We start from the raw sequence: 22,466 nt of genomic DNA, 5'->3' as shown, positions 1-22,466 counted from the left end.
AAAGAAAACTTTATTTTCAAAGAGCATTTAAAAGCAGAGATAATTTTGTAATCAACATATTATTTTCTAAGAGCTTTCAGAAAACCTACATCTGTTGATCTGGTGAAGTGTTTTATTAAACGCCCAAATTTTTGCTCTGTTTGACAGAATGGCTGTTAGAAATTCTTAGAAAGGTTATCATAAGGAACTTAACTTTTATTTCTAATAAGTTGAACATTGATTCATGTCATAAGAAGACAAAATTTAGGAAAAAGAGTGTTCTGTTCTGCTAGCGTAAGTTATTCAGCTAATTTATTATTACCCTGAAGTGAGTCTACACTATTAAGACATTAATTACACTTCCCTTATTTTGCTTTACAAACAGAACTAGAACCATACTTTAAATCAATATGTGGAAATACTGAATTTAGTGTATCCTGCAAAATGTCATTTCAGTTGATAGCTGCTCTAGAAAAAAATTTTCTCTTAATAATTTGACCAAACAATAGTATAATTTGTAGAGGGTAATTATTGCATAACAATAACAATTTTCCCCAAAATGATAAGAAGTTTACAGATAGTTTGTGCACTTAAAGATGAGAAATAAAACTGTCTTTAACTAGTACTTGTGTCTATTTGTCTAAGAGTCTACCCTATTTAGGAATGTGTTTGTTTTACATCATGCTGTATGGCCTTTGGAATGCTGTGTCCTTCTTAGGTGGCAGATTCATTCTTGATGAAAGCTTCCACAAACCAGAATTTGCTTCAAGGAAGCTAAATATAATACGTAAACGAAATCTGTAGGTAGTCCGTATTACGTTGTTTGTGTTATGACAGTTCCACAATTTCTTATAATTCTTACTTTGAAAATGGAGAAGAAAGCAAGCTAAGAGGCATTTTTTTTAAATGTATTTTATTTGTCATAAAAAGTTCTAATTGCAGTTCTCATGATAAGCAATAATTTACTATCTAAAAAAGGACTGATGCTCTGTTTCCAATGTCAATATGTGAAAGGTTGATTCCAGATCATTCTTATTTATATTCACATTTACTGATAAGCCAAACTATTTTTAGTGATGCCGTCCATGTGCACTGAATTTTAAGTTGAAGTGAATGAACAGCTAAGATAACCAAATCTCACATTTTCATCTTCAGGTGGGTCTGGTCCTGTCCAGGTAATCATCACAGAGACCCCCAGCCATCCCAACTCTCACCCCATCCAGTGGAATGCACCTGAACCATCCCACATTACCAAGTACATTCTCCGATGGAAACCTGTGAGTACGCCACTCCGAAACTTGGACACTGAGTCTCCTGAAATTGACAAATGCTGAAATTATTTTCCTTCAGATTTTGAGCTGATAGATCTGATTAACTATCCATATGACATTTATATTTATTTTGTGACAAAACAATATGTGATCAATTGACATACAGACTTAGCTTTTCTGATATTTAGAAAAATTTATTTCTTTATGTTAAAAAGATCTTAGCAAGGACTTAGGAATAATCATGCTTAAAATTATCCTTCCCCAACATGGGAAGAGAATTTAAAGTTTTCATACATTTTATAACTGTATCAAAGGATAAAAACGATTGGTGTCATTTTCATCATTTGGAGAAAAACAACAGCTAAGTTAATATCTTTCTCTTTTATTTTACTTTCTAAGTGATCATTTCTTAAAATCTGACTTTTGACCCTCTGAAGTTCTTTAGATAGATTATGCCACATCATCTCTGAATATTCTTCCTTGTGAATATTTGTGTGATTTTTTAATTTTTATTTAAATTTTTAGAAAAATTCTCCAGGCCGTTGGAAGGAGGCCACCATTCCAGGTCACTTAAACTCATACACCATTAAAGGCCTGAGACCTAATGTGGTATATGAGGGGCAGCTCATAAGTGTCCAGCAATACGGCCACAAAGAGGTGACACGCTTTGACTTCACAACCACGAGCTCCGTGACCAGTACGTACCCCAGCCACCCTGTCTGTGCCTCATTGTTTCGGAAGCTTTTCCTCTTGATTCATACTCTTCCAAGGATCACACTCACATTTTAAAAAATTATATTCTAGCCAAACCGGTTTGGCTCAGTAGATAGAGCGTCGGCCTGCGGACTGAAGGGTCCCAGATTCGATTCCGGTCAAGGGCATGTGCCTTGGTTTTGGGCACATCCCCACTGGGAGGTGTGCAGGAGGCAGCTGATCGATGTTTCTCTCTCATCAATGTTTCTAACTCTCTATCCCTCTCCCTTCTTCTCTGTAAAAAATCAATAAAAATAAAAAAAAAAAGAACAGCGGTTCTCAACCTGTGGGTCCACTCACATTTTAAAAAATTATATTCTAGCCCTACTGGGATTAGCTCAGTGGTTGGAGGGTCTGACCGTGGACTGAAGGGTCCCTTGTCAGGGGCACATATCTTGGTTGCAGGCTCGATCCCCGGCCCCAGTCGAGGTGTGTGCAGGACGCAACCAATCAATATTTCTCCTTCACATCGATGCTTTTCTCTCTGTGTGTCTTTCCCCCTCCCTTCCACTCTCTCTGAAAATCAATGGGGAAAAATATTCTCGGATAAGGATTAACAAAATAAAGTTATGTTCTACAGGTGATAGTAGATTTTCTCGATGGCTAAGGCTGTCTCTCCCCTTTCTGTGACTCTAGGCAACACCGTGACGGGAGAGACAACACCCCTTTCTCCTGTCGTGGCCACTTCTGAATCTGTAACTGAAATCACAGCCAGCAGCTTTGTGGTCTCGTGGGTCTCAGCTTCAGACACTGTGTCAGGATTCCGTGTGGAATATGAGCTGAGCGAAGAGGGAGACGAGCCACAGTACCTCGGTAAGCTGAAGTGTTGTGGTGACAGGTTGGGAGTGGGGAGCCCTGCTTAGGAGATGGCGCCCAGGCAGGGGGTCTGTTAGCTTCGGAACTAATTGACAGCTCGGTCTGAACAATACCTTCCAGTATGAGAAAGGGAAATGACCGACCCTTTCTAGGACTGCCCTGGGCTTTTCCTGAGCCAGCTTCACGGCTTCCTGGTCCCTGATGTGAGCTGCATTACGTGTTTGCCCAGGATGAAGACTATGGTAGAAAATGTTAGCTTTGGGGGTGTACAGTAACCTCCTTTGTGCTTTTCAAAAGTCTCATGTTTAGGGGCCTTTTAAAAACTTGATTGTAGAATAATCTATCCACTAAAAAACACACAGATCATAAGTATAGAGCTCAGTGAATTTTTATAAAGTAAATACACCCATCTAACTACACCCACCCCACTCCCCATCACTCCTACCCATACCACTGCTCTGACTTCTAGTTACTTTGCTTACAAGAGGACTATGGCCACACATTTAGGGGTGGATTACAAAAATTATGCATCTCTAGAGAACAAATTTGAAAAAATGAAAAAGTAGGAAGAAAAATTATCCCATTGTGCATTGATAATTATTAAGTATCCATGAGTACATTTCCTTCTAGTCTTCCCGTGCCCCATCATGAATGTATCACTTTTAAAATATTCTTCTCCTGGGCTGTGAAGTCATTTGAGGGACTGGTATCCTTGATTAGTAATCTTTCCTTTTTATTTCAAAGACCTTCCAAGCACGGCCACCTCTGTGAACATCCCTGACCTGCTGCCTGGCCGAAAATACATTGTGAATGTCTATCAGATATCCGAGGAAGGAGAGCAGAGTTTGATCCTGTCTACCTCACAGACCACAGGTACATGTATACCACCTGGTGTCAAATAGTCTTTTTTTGTAAAGCAGACCTATAGCAGTCTTTTCTGACTGTTTTCCTTCTTTTCTTTGTTAGCACCCGATGCCCCTCCTAACCCTGCCGTGGACCAAGTTGATGACACCTCGATTGTTGTTCGCTGGAGCAGACCCCAGGCACCCATCACAGGTCAGCTCAGCTTCCTCTTCTTGGCTGCCATGTTAATCATGATGGCATGAGAAAGGGGTGAGGGAGCAGATTCTGGTCTGAGGACCAGAGTATCACTGTAATCTCCTACATAATTGCTAGCCTAGGGTAGCGGTGTGTGTGTGTGTGTGTGTGTGTGTGTGTGTGTGTGTAATAATTAAGAATGTGATTCTTTTCAAGTCTTCCAGTTCTACTTTCTTTTGGATCATTTCCCCTCAAATCCATTTTATCAACCCCTACACATGCACACACACACACACACACACACACACACACAATCTCTAAAGCCACTTTATTGATTCTTGAAATCAGGCATTCCCATAGTAGAAGGGGGATAATTTTTCTGAAAATCTCACTCTAAGAATTATCCTTAATGAGGTAGCTGAATTGCTTTCGTACTTAGCTCATTTGGTGACTCTACTGTCTCTGAAGTTCCTAACGGCACAGACCGTACTGGGTGGTGCTGTGCTCGGGGTGGCTCCCTAATTGCTTCCATCTAGAGCGTAAAAAGAAGACCCGGTTTAACAGGACATTTATGAAAGCTCTTAGTTCTTCAAGAATATTTATTATTAAAGCGGTTTGCATGGCTGTTCCTATCTCTGTACTAAATGGTTCTTAAAAGGAGTGGCGGCATTGAAAGGGTCGACTTTCTGAGAACCACTGCTTCTTAGCTAACGGAGCTTACTTTTCCTTCATGGATCTGTAGGATACAGAATCGTGTATTCACCCTCAGTTGAAGGCAGTAGCACAGAACTCAATCTTCCTGACACTGCCAACTCCGTCACCCTCAGTGACCTGCAGCCTGGCGTTCAGTATAACATCACCATCTATGCTGTGGAGGAAAATCAAGAAAGTACTCCTGTCTTCATCCAACAGGAAACCACTGGCGTCCCTCGTCCAGGTAACTTAGAGACACTTCCCATGCTATCTTATCTCCTAGGATTTAACAAGGTAACAGCTTTAACCTTCATTTTGGTAGAGCAGCAATTTTTATCTCATGGCATACATAAACTAATTACTAAAATTCTGCACACCAGAAAATATCTTTTTTGTTAATCTGGCCAAAAAAAAAAAAATAGGTATAATTTTGATTTATTCACACCGGACAGCTATTGTTGTATTGGCTGGTGTCATTTTTTTATTTGACAGTCTAAGGGAAAAGGAGGTCAGTGCCGCTGCCTAAATAGTCAGGTATTGCATGTTTTAAAAATTCTTGTGGCACACAATTGGAAATCGCTGTATTAGAGGAACAGAGCCATCCTTGAATTGTGTTCATTCTGTTAGCCTGCTTGGGAGGACCAGGAGTGTAAGAAGAGAGAATAATTGTCTCGGGCGGGGGCGGGGGGGGGGGGGTTATCTCTGTCAGCAGTTCCTATATGTTAGTAATCATAGATTAGTGTATTCCTAAATTTAGGAAGTTTGGCTGAAATGTCCTTATTATAAAACAACATCAAAGCTGGCTATTGACTTTCCTGATTAAAAAAACTGACACCATGAAGCCTTTGTATTTTTCCCTAGTAACTTAGGGGGTCGGTTCATCTATTGCTCTTAGTATCATACAGTGATTCAGTAAAATGAAAATTACCACATATTTTTCTGTTATCTCAGGTGTTTTGTTTTTTTCTGTATGTTCATTGTAAACCCCTTAGTAAGACACTTCATGTGCTGGAACCTCACCTGCTTACTGACATATTTGAAATAAAACCTTCAAATGTCAGATGAAAGCAGTAGGACTGAACCATGAAAATATAAGCAAAAAAAGCATAGCCTCTGGCTAAGAGATGAAGCTTAGTGTTGCTCTGGGATGAGAGGCCCTTGAGTTGCCTCATGCAACTCAGGAAACTGGCTTTTTAAAAATAATCTTCAGCCGGAATTGTGAATGACCAGTTGGTTCTTGTCTGTCAGATAAAGTTCCTCCTCCCCGGGACCTGCAGTTCGTGGAAGTGACGGACGTGAAGGTCACCATCATGTGGACACCCCCTGATAGTGCAGTGACCGGTTACCGCGTGGACGTGATCCCCGTCCACCTGCCCGGAGAGCACGGACAGCAGCTGCCCATCAGCAGGAACACCTTTGCAGAAATCATGGGGCTGACCCCCGGGGTCACGTATCACTTCAAAGTCTTTGCCGTGAACCACGGCAGGGAGAGCAAGCCTCTAGTAGGAGAACAGACAACCAGTAAGTCCTGCTCCCGACCTCACCTCCACCTCAGTCTCCACTCTCACTGCCAACCTAGGATGTGTGTGCACATACCATATACTCCTCCATCTACAGTTAGAAAGAGGAAAATGCTCAGCCAATAAGGGACATCAGAGTGGACAGAAAGCACATTGAACTCCAAAACAAAACTCACCAAATGGTAATCCATTTCCCAAATACATGTACCAGTGAAATGGCACTAAGAGAGGGGAACTTACGAGAACCTAATTTTCTTGGTAATGGAGGTATGGATTGAAAATTTGAGTGCATTTTTGTGTAAGTAAATATATCTAGATCCAGCTCCACATGTAACCTAAAACTTTTGTAGTAGAGTTGTTTACAAATAATATCTATAAGTCTGCTTCTGTTCTGTTTATTTTGTTTTTTTAGATTTCACATGTAAGTGAAATCATCTGGCATTTGTGTTTGTCTGACTTATTTCATTCAGTGCAGTAACCTCTAGATCCATCCATGTTGTTGCAGATGGCAAGGTGTCATTCTTTTATTATAGCTAAGTCATACTACATTTTATATGTGCACCACTTCTTTATCCACTCATCTTTTGATGGAGACTTAGGGTGCTTCCATATGTTGGCTATTGTAAATAATGCAGCTATGAACATATGGTGCATATGTCTTTGATTTAGTGTGTTGGGTTTCTTCAGATAAATACCCAGTAATTGCTAAAACAGTTAGTGCTTTTTAGGCATCAGGTCCTCTGCTCAGTTCTTTAGGAGCTTTATTACCCTATTTAATCCTAGTGTTGACATAATGAGGAAGGTCTTATTGTTACCCTTTTTGGGTACATGAAGAAATTGAGGCTTAGAAAAAAATTCGGTAGCTTGTGAGGTCTCGGGTCTAGGAAGGGATGGAGCTGGATGGACAGGTTCATGCTTCCAATTATTACACCTAACTACTTTGTAGACATTTCCTGCCTCTTAAAAGTATTTTAAATCACTGCAGGTTAACTGCTACTTATCATACTCAAGAAGAGAACTCACAACTTACTAGTATGTGATTCTTCCTGTTAGCACAAACTCATCAGTATCCTGCCATGATTTGGAAGTTCTGAGTCTATGTTATAATTATCGTCTAACTAGAATCCTGTGAAAATTTACTTTTACTTCCCCATCAAAGGACTATTCATTTACTAAATGCAGAACATACTGTTTTTGTTCCATGTGGAGCTTTCTTCTTGCCCTGGTTTTATTGGGCTTATTCCTCTTAACTTGTTTGGCTCAGCAAATTGTTGTGTTTACAAGTGTTGTGTGTCTTTTTTTTAATGCCATCTCTATAATGTTAGTATCATTCCGGAGGGTAATGAGGAAGTCATGCTGGAAAATTAGACTTTCCACACAATCACAGCCACGTAAAAAAGGTCAGCAATTTCTCATGACTGACACAGAATTTTACAAAGTATGTAGCACTCACTCTCTTAATGGCTCAGTATTTCCAAGGTTTTGATGTATATTGTTTCAACCTTAAGAAAACTTTAGAAAGTTCAAACTATAGAATTTCAGTATGATAATTACTGAGGTTCAGATATGTCTTGATGTGCTTTATCCTTTTCTTCTAGAATTGGATGCTCCCACTAACCTCCAGTTTATGAATGAAACTGACTCGACTGTCATCGTGACCTGGACTCCGCCTCGGGCCCGGATTGCCGGGTACCGACTGACCGTGGGCCTGACCCGGGGAGGCCAACCCAAGCAGTTCAATGTGGGGCCCTCCGCCACGCAGTACCCACTGAGGAATCTGCAGCCTGGGTCCGAGTACACGGCCACCCTCGTGGCTGTGAAAGGCAACCAGCAGAGCCCCAAAGCCACTGGAGTCTTTACCACTCGTAAGCCCAAATTCAGTGTCTTTTCTTAGTGATACCATTGGTTCTCACCTACAGTTACAGTCTCTGTTCTTCATCCATTTTTTAAAAAAGCTAACTCAAAAAACTTAGTGCAAGATTTAAATAAGAAATAAATTTTTAATATATTTTTTATTTTTTTTATAGATTTTAGAGAGAGAGGAAGGGAGAGGGAGAGAGAAACATCAACGTGAGAGAGAAACATTGGTTGCCTCCCGCATGCACCCCGACTACATATTGAACCTGCAACCTGGGCATGTGCCGTATCTGGGAATCAAACTGGTGACCTTTTAGTGCACAGGACGATGCTCAACCAACTGAGCCACACCGGCCAGGGCAAGAAATAAATTTAAAATATTTTTTTTTAAGATTTAAAGTAGTGCTACTCATCACGTGGTCCATGAACCAGCTGCTGGTCCTTGAACTGTTTGTGACTGGACAGTAAGGAGCTTGTGCCGGAATGTAAATCGTCAAGCACACTGTTGAGTCCAGTTGACAATTTTTTTGAGGCAAAATTTTCTTGACGAGAGAAACAATGCGTTAAGTTACATATGTTGCCAGGCTCCTTATTTGCTCCAGGACTAACATGGAGTAACATGGTTTAAAGCACCCACTTATTTGAAAATTGAATTCTATTGTAGTAAGTGAATTTACCAAATACTAGTTAAGGCAAGAGAAGATCAGCACCTATGTCTACATGCTACTACTTTGGGTATTGAATGACAGCAGTAAGTGTAGGATAAAAATATCTACCGAGTGAACAATCACCAACAGAACAAAAGCAAGGAAATGATTTCTTTGCAAGTGTTGCTGCAGCAGATTAAAGTGCTCCTGCAGAACAGAATAGCTTTTTTAAAAAAGAATTTAATCTTTCTTAAATTTCTCTTGAAATTCCACAGAAGGAAAAATTCTGACAGTAATTTTTGGTCTGTCCTTTAGGTCAATTTTACAGAAAAGTGGCCTTAAATCTCTTTCATTTCACAATGAAAGCCTGTCTTCATAAACTGACTTCTACTAAACACATTCTCATTCAAACTACAAAGAATTATGAGAGCCCTTATTTCTAGCTGAGCATTATTTATTTTTAACTTGACATTTTGAATTATAAGAGCACCTAACATAACACTTTTTTTAGCATATATATATACAACTATGAACTAGTTTGCCATTTTCATAAAGCTCTCAACAAATTTTCTCTGACTAAAAATATAGATGTTAAAAAGCATTCAAAAGTGAATATAAGTTTAGTTCAAAAGCAACTATGGAATTTACCTCCCAAAGAAATTGTCTATAAATATTTCCCTATAGGAATTTATAATTTACCAAAAATTTACTTCCATTTAAATTTAGTGTATGGAGTTTGGCTAGTGAAGGCTTCTACTTAAGTAATTGCTATTCATCAGCAAGTAAAATCCGCTTTTTATTTGTAAGTTTGCCTTACAATTTTGCTATTTTATATTACATGTTACTGAGATACCCTAAAATCTATTAACATGAAACCAGTGTCTTGATATTCTTATAACTATAGGTTTCATATAGATGTCCTTCACTGCAATGCATAAAGGGCTCAGTAGATGTAGTCTTTTACTGACTACATATGATTCCACAATTATATAAGTATATCAGTAAATGTAGAATTAAATAGTTATCATTTTTACTCCTACACATAAGATGCATTTCATGTGGTCTCTTTCATTGGATAGGGTGCCGATAAAAGAAAAAGGATTTTTAATGATACTAACAATAATTGAGTGGGGTAGGATGGGTCAAGATGGGCTATTTTAAACCTGTTAGGAGACTTTGATATATAGGACGTGTTATTTTTTGCTCTGCACAATATATTTACATATTGTCAAGATTAATTTTACTAGCTAGAGGTTACCATAGTACCTTGTACATAGTATATTTTTTAAAAAGTATTTAATAAATGATTGGCTGAGGAAAGAATGATGAAAACAGCTCAAACAAGCTTAGTTTTTTTTTAAAAAACTCACGTAAGCAGGGAGTTTTACAACTTCTGTTGAACTTCCAGTACTCTCTGCGGCTATAAACATCAGCAGGGCTTGCAAATTTTTGAAATTGCTTTAAATTTCTGTAACTTTGTACTGTCTTACTAAGCTGAACCTTGGGAATAACTTTGCTAGGTTTTGCTAATTTTTTAAGAGCAACTGTTGGGGTGGGGAAGGTGTTTCTGGGGTAGGGGGGGGGAATTCCGTTTACTCCTTTATAAATCCGGTAAATTCATTCCTTTAACAGCCAGGCTGTTCTTCACCTAACAAGACCTGCCAGAACCATGGCTCCGACTTACAGTCACATCCTTTGTCTGACATCAGTTTGTAGGTTTGTGGTTTGGAGACTTTCCTGTAATGGTCTTCCCAGGCTGAGCGCATCATCTCCAACCCGAGGAGCTTCTTGCTGGCTGGCTCAGGCGATAGGAAATTCCCAGTCGTAAAGCCCAAGGCAGTTGAGGAGAATGTAATTTGAAAAAGTTGTGGCTTTCACAGATGTTCAGTGAAAGAAGCTGACTGCTGACCGAATCGTTTCTTGTGGCCATTAACCTAGTCACACGGGGCCGGCTGTGGCATTTCGGCCAAGTCAGCAGCAGCTTAAGTGGGGTAAGATTTAAGAGACACTGGAAAGGGACCACGGGTCACTCACCCTAGTTTCCCGCCCCCTCCCCTCCCCAAATGCCATCAAAATGATAGCATACTTCAGAAACAGCTCGCTATATGTAGTGAGCCGTTAGAATAGTCACTGCAGAGTGGCCCACACACAATTTATTTCCCCCTACACACAATATTTTTAAAAGATACTTTTAAAAAAATCGCACATTAAAATCCAAACTGGAAAAATAAAAAAGAAGAAAAAATTGTAATAGCGGGTCTGAATTCCCACATGACAAAGGCAAAATAATTGACTGAAGCTGAGTGGAGACGGGCACTTCTCAGTCCCCGTATAGGCGTGTAGTTCTGGAGGGAAACACTTGGCCTCGCCAGCCCTTCATAATTTAGTATAAAGTCATTTAATAGCTTTTATTCCTCCAGTAGGCACAGGATTTGGCTGGGCGGTAAAGAGGCAGCAACTGTAAACTAGCACCCAAACACGGGACCAGGACCATTAACACACTTAAAATCCTCGAATTTGACTCACTTGCTCAGATGTCTTGGTTTCTGAGGCCTCACCCTTCCCAGAGCAGCCAGTTATCATCTGTTCAGCCCATTCTACTTTAGAAATCTGAATTTATAAGAAGATCTCTAGGACTATTACAAATGTCTGTCTTAACTTTCTGTCCTCCTCTTTTCCTTCTTTCTTTTTTTTCTTTTTTTTTTAAAGTAATACTTTCACTAAGAGAAATAACAGTGGTTTCAGAATGCTAGACTATGTGAGTAAGCTTCTGTGATAATCCCTGATTCCAGTGGCAGAATATTGAATATCTGCAGTATTGTTATTCTGAATGCTCACATACTAGTATTTAAGGACTCTTTAGAATTTATAAGTGTATCCATGGTGGCCAGTTTTGTTTAACTTTCTAATGGCATCCTTACTGCAACCAAAAATAATTAGCCATCCTCAGGGAGTAATTCAGCGCAAAGCTGTTTTTAGATCACCATCTAAAATTTAACATTGTTCTCAAATTAGTGATTAACCAGTTAACTGCCATGCATCCAAAATGGAAACCATCCCCATTTCTTCCATATGTGCTGGGATATTTACAAATTGAAGTTACCATAATTTTCTTTACAAACCCAGAGATGTCACTAATAAGTCTGATTTTAAAATTGGGTGAGCAGAGTTGATATGTGAGGTTTGCGGCTATAGACGCTTATGGTGTACAAAGAGTTAAGAGCCAGAAGGATAATTAGTTGGTAGTGACCAGTTTTACATACTAAAACTATCGGGAAATTTATTGTCCTCAAACTTAAATCCTAACTATGATGAAAAGACATAAACCTGCCTTGCAGCCAGAGCTCAGATGATCTGGGTAATTCATGGAAGACTGGGAAGCCCTGACCTACTCCAGATCCTCACCCAGTGAAGGGGCAGGTGTTGTTTTCTGGATCCACCTGCTGATTAAACTGAGGTTCTGGATAAAAATACTGACTATCTGCATTCTGTGCAACCGCCCGTGAGTCCAAGGTTTTGACATGTGCATTGATCCCATTTCACAGTGCAGCCCAGGGGCTCCATCCCACCTTACAACACAGAGGTGACTGAGACCACCATTGTGATTACATGGACGCCTGCTCCCAGGATGGGTTTTAAGGTAAATCATAGATGTTCTCATCTCTTGTGATACAGCCCTGAGGTGCCCCATGTTTCTGGATGCAGCAGAAGTCAAGATGTTCAAAAGTCAGGAGATCTGGTTTTGTTTGTTTGTTTTTGATATGTATATATATAACATAGATAGATAGATAGATAGATAGATAGATAGATAGATAGATAGATATACATATATATTTATTTATTTATTTCAGAGAGGAAGGGAGAGGGAATGAGAGATAGAAACATCATGATGAGAGAGAGTCACTGATTGGCTGCCTCCTACACTGGAGATCAAGCCCGCAACCTAGGCATGTGCCCTGAACGGAAATTGAACCTTGACCTCCTGGTTCATAGGTCGATGCTCAACCACTGAGCCACTTTGGCAGGGTTTTGTTACCTGCTTCTGTTCAGACCTCTCTGACCACATTGTCAGGGCATAACAATATTTGTGTCTCACTGGCTAGAAAGATGGACGAAGGCAGAGAAAGTGCTTTGCAAAAGATAAAACATTAGCATGTAACTGTCACTGCTGTTATCTTATTTTCTCTATCCTTTCCCCCAGGGAACTACATTTAAAAATATAAAGGAAACTCCATTTGATGTTGCTCTAAATGGGTGTCAACAAGTTCATGAAAGCCCATTTAGAGAGACCAATTAAACTCAGAGTCATTTAAAAATCACATTATTATCCAATCGGTTTCATCTCAATTTGTTCTAAGCCCCTGTGGGTGAATCACTTAATAGAAGTTAAGATTAAGGTCTTCCCTGTAGATATACTAGTATGGATTCATGTTCTCTAAAGTGATAATATTAGGGGAGTGATGAATACAAATGAGTTGTTCAAAATAATTCTTTTTTTTTTTGCATTTTTATAGAGAGAAATATTTATTGGAAATCAAGACTAACTCCCCGTGGTTATTTGTTTAAGAAAATACACCAAAGTTTATTTCTTCTTTGAGCTGTACAAATGGTCATATTGATGATTAAGCTACTAAAATTTAGAGAAACCCTTTTTGAAGATTGCCAGCTTACCTTATAAATTTCCCTTAATAATGTCATGCTGACTTTCAGAAGCCTTATAACATACAAAGGATGTCTCTAGAGTTGAACATCGATGACACAATATTACTCAGGTTTTTGAAAGAAACTCTTAAAAGGATTTCAAATTATGGGCACATTTGTTTTAACTCTCCTTTTGTAACGTAAGATCCTGCAGTTGAAGCTCTGAACCTACTTCTATAAAAGGAGTGTTACAGGGGCTGGTACCCTAACTGGCAACTAAATGGTAATAACTCATTAAAGCAAGAGCTAGGGGATTCCTTCCAGTGAAAGAAAATAGTAATGAACTGCTGTGTGGCCCAAAACCCCTGTGTGTGTACTTACGGTTTGTACCGGGAGATGATTTATCTAGAAAAATAGTAGGTAATAACATTTTCCTGGAGCCTTTTATTACAACCACCTTTGTGCAGTTTAGAGGACACCGCCCCCACCCCAGCCCCCCAGTACAGAGAATCCCCAGCTAAAGTATTTTAACTAAGATAAGGCTCCAACTCATTCCCCAGTAAAAGCACATTGTGCCATTCCTGAGTTCACAGTCTATGAAACGTAACCACAACCTCTCGGAAGACACCCAGCTCTGGAAAGATTTGTTCTTGGTGTTTATTTTGCTTTTCTTCTTCTAGCTGGGGGTACGACCAAGCCAGGGAGGGGAAGCCCCGCGAGAAGTGACTTCAGAATCAGGAAGCATTGTTGTGTCTGGCCTGACTCCAGGTGTGGAGTACGTGTACACCATCTCAGTCACCAGAAACGGGCAAGAGACAGGCACACCCATTGTCAACAAAGTGGTGACACGTAAGAGGAGTTCTTTGCTCTTTTTTCTTTTAAGTGTTTAAAACTGTTCCACTTTCAAAGAATAGCTGACATCAATATCCCTCACCCCCTTTATTGTAGAGAGAGGGAGGAAGGCAGAGGGATAGAGATAGAAACATCAATGAGAGAGAAACATCATTGATCGGCTGCCTCCTGCATGTCTCCTACTGAGGATTGAGCCTGCAACCTGGGCATGTGTCCTGACTGGCAATCAAACTGGTGACCTGGTTCATAGGTGACACTCAACCACTGAGCCACACCCGCCAGGCCAATATCACTTTTTACATTATTAGCTGTTGCTAAATTTCGAGTAGCAAGTTCAATTCATGCCATATAGTCCATGGCATCAGAAGTGTTCTTTCCATGTCAAGAGTATTTATGAACTGGTAAGATGGAAAGGATTTCAATAGTATTGCAAAATCATTGATCATAAAAAAATTCTGTCAGAGAATTGCTTTCCACCTTGGTTTCATAGTACAGCTTCTATATTTTTACTGATTCTTTCAAAAAGAGAGAATGGAAGGAAGAAAGGAAACATAAGGAGGGAGGGAAGCATTCCATAGGTCAAGTGTTTTGTGTTAGCTTTAACTTTTAATTTTCAATTATTTTTCTAGCTTTATCTCCCCCAACAAACTTGCACCTGGATGCCAACCCTGACACTGGAGTGCTGACAGTCTCCTGGGAGAGAAGCACCACCCCTGGTAAGCCTTCGAGGTATCAGAGGGCACGTGTAAGCAATACCTTTCCAAGACAAGGGTTGTGGAAACTGGTCCTTTCAGAGAAATGCAGGTTGAAAATGATAAGTACCTATCCCTCCATAAAAAGCACGGGAGGACATGAGTATGCATCATAGAGTGACAGGGCGGGTGTTTTACTGCATGTTTACTTAAATCACAGGAAAGAGAACAAGGCAGGTGCCTACTGAGCTCTCTAGGGAGTCATGAGGGCTGTAGAAAAGCATTCTGGAAGGTGGCTTTTGCCCAGTGGCATTCAAAATCGCCAAGCAAATAGTTGAAATCATACTGCATAATTTTTCTTTTATGAGTTATCACAGGTTCAAGTTTATTATTCAGTGAACTTTCGCATATATTTTGTCATGAGTTGCACCACAAAAATCTAAGGGTGATGTAAGGTAGAAACGATCCACTTTGCAGAATGAAAAATTGAGACTAAGAAAAAACTGACCTACCCATGGTCACAAATTATAAATGTTACAAAATTGGGATTGTAACTAAAGTTTTCCAGACCCTTTCTCACACCCAGCATCACATATTTGGAACCTAATTGTTTGTGTGTTTTTTTATGTATAGTCAGTACCAAGGAATTGCTTTCATGGAGTTCCATGACTATTCTTAAAACTTTGAATGTAACTTTTGTTTAAACTCCTTAATCACATATATTGAAATTTATCGTGAAATAGTTTTAGCTATAGTAATGTTCAAGTAGCATGATGTATGTACTGTGACTATGACAGGAGAGATTTTAGATATTCCTGACCTTTGCCAAGCCCATGTGAAAGTCTCTTTAAAAATGAAAAATGTTACCCAAAATGTAATTGTATTAGTTAATATTGGGTATATTAAGAGAATCACTATTGAGATATCGGGATAGTCATAAATGAGAAAATTCTAAATTAAACAAAAACAGAAGTTCCAACTCACATTGATTTCACCCCTCTATTATACTTGTTACTTTAAGGGCCATATTTAGTTTAATATTTCACTAATTCTGATTTTAGAAATAGTTCTTACATTTGCTTAGGCATACAACTAAGAGAATTATCTCTGATTATCTGATCAATGTGTACAATCACACAGAATAAAACTAGCTCAACCTATCTTTTTTAATCTCCCTCTGAAATAGAGTGATTTTGGTGAAGTTTTCATTATCTGTGGAAACTTTGTTTCAGCCAAAGTGATGCTATTTCCAGCCAAGTGACTGAATTTGAAACTAAGTTGGCAAATTTCATGCATGTCAAAAGCTAGGTCCTTAATATTTAGTCTTAATGGATGTCCTTGCCTGCCTGTCTAGATGGTCACTAGCAAATGCAATGACCTCCGCATGTATTTCCCATCTGGTTGGATTTCCTTGTCTATACTTTTGTTTTCATCCTGTTTCTAATGGCAAAATATGCCATCATTTCCTTGCCCTTTATTAACTTTTACCTAAATATACTTTCTCATTTACTTTAGTCTGTCCCTATAGATCGCTAGTCATCACTGTTTTAATTTGTTGTTTTTTTTTATCTGACCATAAAGACGTTTTATTTTATTTATTTATTTTTTAATATATTTTATTGATTTTTTTACAGAGAGGAAGGGACAGAGATAGAGAGCTAGAAACATCGATGAGAGAGAAACATCGATAAGCTGCCTCCTGCACATCTCCCAATGGGGATGTGCCCGCAACCCAGATACATGCCCTTGACCGGAATCGAACCCGGGACCCTTCAGTCCGCAGGCCGACGCTCTATCCACTGAGCCAAACCGGTTTCGGCCCACTGTTTTAATTTGAATCTCTCCTCCCCCTCAACCCTCTTACTACCTAACTTCTATGATTCCTGAAATCTTCATCAATTAATATTCTTTCTCTAGAATAAGTAGAGTCACTTCTTTCTCCCACTTTTTCTCCTTTTTTATTCCCTTCCTGTAAATTCCATAGTTAGACTTTGTATGTTAGGAGAGCCCGCTTTGGGGAATGTGCTTAGGGTTGAGAGTCATTTCATACTAAGCAGGTAAAATGGAATATTCCTCAGGTGTCATGCAGATGATCCAGTAAGGACAATCAGGGTACAGGGTACAGTGGCAGAAGGATCATGGAATTTTGAGGCAGGAAAGCCTTTGGTAATCACTTTCCCATTCCAAGATTTTCTTTAAACCAAGGATATTATTGCCTGCCTCAAAGGGTTGTTATAAGCACTAAGGACAGTAAATCCTTAATAAATGCCAGGTCCTTTCCCCATTCTCCTTTGTGGGTTCATCATTGGATTCTGGTTTAAAATGCTCTGGGTTGCAAATCCTTCCGGCAGTCACTAACTTACTCCTTTCTGTTTGCTGCAGACATCAGTGGTTATAGAATCACCACCACCCCAACGAAAGGCCAGCAGGGATATTCTTTGGAAGAAGTGGTCCATGCAGATCAGAGTTCCTGCATTTTTGAAAACCTGAGTCCTGGCCTGGAGTACAATGTCAGTGTTTACACTGTCAAAGATGACAAGGAAAGTGTCCCTATCTCTGATACCATCATCCCAGGTAATGGAAAAATAAGCTGTTATCCTCAGAATGGCAGCTGCAGTAAGAGTGGGGATTAACATCTTAATCCCCAAGTGGTTGAGTGTGTCAGATAGAGGTGGGATTGAATGCTGACCTCCCAACCGAACTCTTCAAAACCGAGAAGTCAAAGCAACAATTTGGACAAATGCTTGCTGTTAACACTGCTCACTGCCTGCTTCACTGGGAAGCTGTCTGTTGCGATGAGTATGTAATGGAGTGGCAACCGTGGCATTAACTCTGTCTGCTCACGTGGAAATATTACTAAAATGGTGTCACGTGTCTGTACTCAGTACTGACAGGCTAAAAGTAATATGGTAAATGCATCCCCTCAGTCCATTTGTGCCTGGTCTCACAGTCAGCTGCTGGCTGTTAAATAGTACCTGTCTCCATATGTAAGCACTGAAATAGCACCTGATAGACACATCCAATTCTTTCTGTTTCAAATCCTTCTTTTTTTAAAAATTGGGAAAAAAAAAGAAAAAGAAAAAGAAAGACCACACCTTCAGGGCATTCTTTCTTGTGGATTGAAACACAGACCTGAAAAGACCTATCCAGGGATAGGCTTGTTGTTTGTCCAAAATGGGACTGTGACAGATGAAAGCAGACAGATTGTGTTCCCCTTCGCGCATTTTGGTAGAATGCTTTTAGTCGTGCTAATTAAATAACTTTGATTATGAATTAAACACAATATTGGCACTGGCCTTGGACTCAGGCCTATCTGTCTTCCACCTGACTCTGCTTTTAGATGGCACATTTCACACCATATATTCATAATGTGTTAATATTATGGCCATATCTTGTCATGAGTTTTTGTATGGGGAGAAAATGAAAAAACTCATCAATCAAATTTTTAAACAAATCTTCCTGCAAGCTTTATTTTCCTACTAAAAAAATTTTGGATTTTTAAGACAACATTGCTGATACTACAGGTATTATGTCCAGATCCTACGGATGGTTTTGACATCCTAAACAGGCCTATAATTTTTAGGAGCCTGAGAAGTTCCAATTGTACTGTTTAGAGACATTTTCAAAATGCAAGAGAATCCCTAAGATTAGTGTAATTTGTTTGATTCTCACAGGGAAGCAAACTATTCAGGATGCTCAGAAATATTTCAGATAATTTGGAACAGACTGCATATTACCATCATTGCTTTAACATTCCGTCAATTTTACTACTAGTAACCTGATGTACACTGCTTTATTTTTTCCTCTTTTTTGCCTCTATTTTCCTTTTGCCCCCCTCCCTCCCCCTTTTGCTTTGTAACTCAATAGAGGTGCCCCAACTCACTGACCTAAGCTTTGTTGATATAACCGATTCAAGCATCGGCCTGCGGTGGACCCCGTTAAACTCTTCCACCATTATTGGGTACCGCATCACAGTAGTTGCGGCAGGAGAAGGTATCCCCATATTTGAAGATTTTGTGGACTCCTCAGTAGGATACTACACAGTTACAGGGCTGGAGCCGGGCATTGACTATGACATCAGCGTTATCACTCTCATTAATGGCGGAGAGAGTGCCCCTACTACACTGACACAGCAAACGGGTGAATGTTGAAAACTTCTGTGTTTGAGACACGGATGGTGTTGCATGCTGCCACCAGTCACTGGTTAAATATGGATGTTTTCATGGGAAAGCCAGCAATTTGCCAAAGATTAAGAGAAGGTGGTTTGGGGAGTAAGGAATCCAATGCAGATGCTAAACTGATTGGGTGAAGACATAATCAAGCAGTCTTAAGTAGACTTTCATTCAAAGCACAAATATATAAAGCTAACAAAATGTAGATATCTGATCTACAAATACAAAATGGCAAAGATTAATTGAATTTGCAGACCTGTGATTTTTTTAAATGATCTAACATGAATGCCAAATTGTATCATGAGCACCAGTTATTAATAAGAAAGTACTTCCAAAATGTGCTTCCTTTTACTCTTTGAGCAACTCTACCATGTTCCTTCTTTGTAGCTGACTAAAAACCCATTGAAATTTAGGTAGAGTGGAAAGGGGTTGTTTTGAGGTAGAAAAACAAAACAAAACTTTGGCACACTCTAAGTTCTATTGCTGTGGCGAGGTAAAGAAACTCCTCTTTAACCTCAGTCTGGGACGAGCATGCAACATTATAAACGTTCTCTGCCCTGCATGGTAGGGAAGATGCTGAGAACCAATGTGCATGAACCCTCTTCACTCGTAGGTAGTAGTCACGGAATGGAATTGTAGCTCTCGTCCTCTCGTGTCAGGGGGACATCTAGGACCCTGTCTTCTTTTTGTCTGTGTGCATGTGTTTCTTTGGAAAGTACCGCTATGTTTCTCTTTGCTGTGTGGCAACTTGAGCCTCTTCAGCCTGGGATAAAATAATCTTCAGTGATGTTAATAATGTACTTAAAAGCAACATATTTGGATGTCAATTAAAATTATTGTTTAAGATATATTGATGGCAGAAAGGTTAAAGGGGCCTAACAGTATGAGGTGTAGTGTTTTATTTTTAACAGTACAATTGACCCTTAAACAATATGGGGATTAGGAGCACTGACTGCCACGCAGTTGAAAATCTATGTATAACTTTTGATACCCCCAAAACTTTATTACTAATAGCCTACTGTTGACTGGAAACCTTACTGATAACATAAACAGTCAATTAACACATATTTTGTATGTTATACAAATTATATACTATATTCTTACAGTTAAGTACGCTAGAGAAGAGAAAATGTTAAGAAAATTATAAAGAACAGAAAATACATTTACAGTATTTTTAAAAATCCAGACAGACCCACACAGTTCAAACCTGTTTTGTTCAAGGGTCAACTATAGTTTACTCTCATTTAGATTAGATTTAGATTAGACTATGCATGATGATGACTTGTTTCCTTTATGCATGAAATATTGTTTTTACCTTTCCAGCTATTTCTGTTACCTTTCATTTTAAAATGATCTTAATTCAGTCTTCCTTCTTATTTGAAACCAGCTGTCCCTCCTCCCACTGACCTGCGATTCACCAATGTTGGTCCAGACACTATTCGTGTCACGTGGGCCCCGCCTCCATCCATTGAATTGACCAACTTCCTGGTGCGCTACTCACCTGTGAAAAATGAGGAGGATGTTGCAGAGTTGTCCATTTCTCCATCAGACAACGCAGTGGTCTTGACAAGTAAGAGGTCAAATGTATTTGTTCAATTACCAAGCATAAGGAAAGAATTCTGAGTTCTCAGGTGGGAGCAAATAAGATCAAAACAGCTACAATAGAAGCACAAACTAAACTCCAAATCTGACCTGAGGCTTTGTAAATTTTGAAAGATGTCATGTTTATTGTTATTTTAATACATCTTTCATATCTACAACTTTAAAAAAATCATAGTGGAAAACACCAGCAATGAAGTTCAAAGACTTCAAACACGCTCTGCTTCCAAATAAGCACATTAAAATAATGTATGTCAAGAGAAATTACATGACTAAATTTGAATGTTTGGAGAGAAAATGAAAATTGAGAATAATGTCACTGTATCTATTTTTTTATCTGTTTTTTTCCCAAGTGTCAGCAGGCAATCTGTTTAGCATCTGAAAACATGGAAACAGTGACTGGTTACTCAGGATAGATCAGGATGGTCTTTGAAGAAAGAGCCAGTTTGATTTGTACTTCAGAAAGAATCTGTTGGCGGGATTTTTCTTAAGGCTGAGGACTTAGAAAACAACTGACATGAAAATAAACAACAACAACCATTTATGGAAATTGCCTCTTTCCAGTTCCTACTCTTTTGAAATAGATATCGTTTATTAAAGAAAATATAAGTGGGCTGCAACATGGTGCTGTGTTTCAAGTCAATGTTGTTTTTCAGCATTTTCACTGTACTAGTTAAAAGACATACATAAGAACAGCCAAAGTTAAGACATAAGAGAGAAATAGTTCATATTTAGGTCCATTACCAAACGGTGGTCTAAAAACATTCTCTATGTTTCAGACATAGTATGACCATAGTTTTGGTTTCTCATTTTGTGGCTGAGGGCAAGAGCACCCCTGTATCTACCTATCAGCGGGAAGGTTGTTTCGCTCTGGAGCACCCTGTGATCAGTAGCTATAACTTCACCCAATGCAGAAGCCCTGCTTCAGGACCACCATCTGCCCCCATCATAGCCACAGATCTGTCACATGTCCATCCTGTGTTCTAAGACCTCATTCTAGATCCTACTCTAGATCTCAAGGTAGCCATTTCCCCCTAGAGCAGCAGTCGCCAACCGGTGGTCCGTGGACCTCTGGTGGTCCGTGAATTCCAAAAGGTTGACAACTGCTGGTTTAAAGAAACCTTTGGAGCAGCGGTCGCCAACCAGTGGTCTGTGAGGTCCGTAAGGTTGGCTACGGCTGCCCTTGAGTAGCCACTATATCCCATTTTACAGATGAAGCAATGGAGGTGCCCAGTGTTTAAGTAAATTGCCCCTGGCCAAGCAGAAAGGAGGAAAGTGGAGTCCAAGCTCCACCAGGGACCTCTGCAGAAAGGCTGAAGGGAAGATGATATGAGGGGAATGGGGATTTTTGAGTAGGAGGTCAATGGTTAGAAACCTTACTCTGTACCTTTATTCCTCAAAATAAGAAGATATCCAGGAATGTATATTTAAATTTTTTAAGTGTCTGCTCTGACCTTAATATGGCAGAACCAATCACTTTCCCTTTGGGGTATGACTCTTCCAGTAAAGGTTAATTGTTAAGCCCATGGGTCATGGTCTGGGTCAACTCCTGTAGGATCCTGGGCAAGTATGTCAAAGGAGATAACTTTATGCCTCAGTTTTCTTATTTGTAAAGTGGGAATAATTGTAAACCAATCTTTTGGAGGTAATGGATTTGTTCTTTAGTGTGGTGATGGTTTCACAAGTGTATACATATGTCAGAGCCTGTCAAACTATACATTTAAAATATATGCAGTTTATTATATGGCCATACAGCTGCTTTTAAAAACTAGAAGACTGCCTCACTGGGTTATTCTGAGGAGTAAATGATAATCCACAGTGCCAAGGTCATTGTCAGCACATGACCCCAACAGATGTACTATTAAGTGGGTGATAGAAATATTACTATGCTACAGCAACTCCATCTTGTTGCAGATCGGACTGAGTCACACTCATA

The 22,466-nt window shown here is 39.4% G+C and overlaps 1 protein-coding gene across 11 annotated transcripts in view; it reads left to right on the top strand.

Annotated features, from left to right (window-relative positions):
* The window catches only part of FN1 (fibronectin 1), a 64,839-nt gene that overhangs the window by 19,930 nt on the left and 22,443 nt on the right, over positions 1 to 22,466 (top strand). For 6 of the 11 annotated variants that reach the window (XR_002831315.1, XR_002831314.1, XM_023761032.1 and 3 more), the window contains 14 exons: positions 1,135 to 1,256; positions 1,776 to 1,947; positions 2,640 to 2,816; positions 3,564 to 3,692; positions 3,786 to 3,875; positions 4,600 to 4,794; positions 5,799 to 6,071; positions 7,669 to 7,935; positions 12,120 to 12,214; positions 13,896 to 14,064; positions 14,697 to 14,783; positions 17,142 to 17,333; positions 18,627 to 18,899; positions 20,319 to 20,501. Coding sequence is in view for 8 of the 11 variants with exons in the window: in XM_023761032.1 (XP_023616800.1) it covers positions 1,135 to 1,256; positions 1,776 to 1,947; positions 2,640 to 2,816; positions 3,564 to 3,692; positions 3,786 to 3,875; positions 4,600 to 4,794; positions 5,799 to 6,071; positions 7,669 to 7,935; positions 12,120 to 12,214; positions 13,896 to 14,064; positions 14,697 to 14,783; positions 17,142 to 17,333; positions 18,627 to 18,899; positions 20,319 to 20,501 (2,424 nt within the window). In the remaining 3 variants the exon portion in view is untranslated. Of the gene's footprint in view, positions 1 to 1,134; positions 1,261 to 1,775; positions 1,948 to 2,639; positions 2,817 to 3,563; positions 3,693 to 3,785; positions 3,876 to 4,599; positions 4,795 to 5,798; positions 6,072 to 7,668; positions 7,936 to 12,119; positions 12,215 to 13,895; positions 14,065 to 14,696; positions 14,784 to 17,141; positions 17,334 to 18,626; positions 18,900 to 20,318; positions 20,502 to 22,466 lie in introns of those variants that run through there. The other 5 variants (XM_014462447.2, XM_014462443.2, XM_023761043.1 and 2 more) reach the window with 2 other exon arrangements.

This window comes from Myotis lucifugus, unplaced genomic scaffold (genome assembly GCF_000147115.1).
Source record: "Myotis lucifugus unplaced genomic scaffold, Myoluc2.0 scaffold_3, whole genome shotgun sequence".
NCBI classification, from domain to species: Eukaryota; Metazoa; Chordata; class Mammalia; order Chiroptera; family Vespertilionidae; genus Myotis; species Myotis lucifugus.
This window is presented reverse-complemented; position numbering and strand designations above follow the sequence as displayed.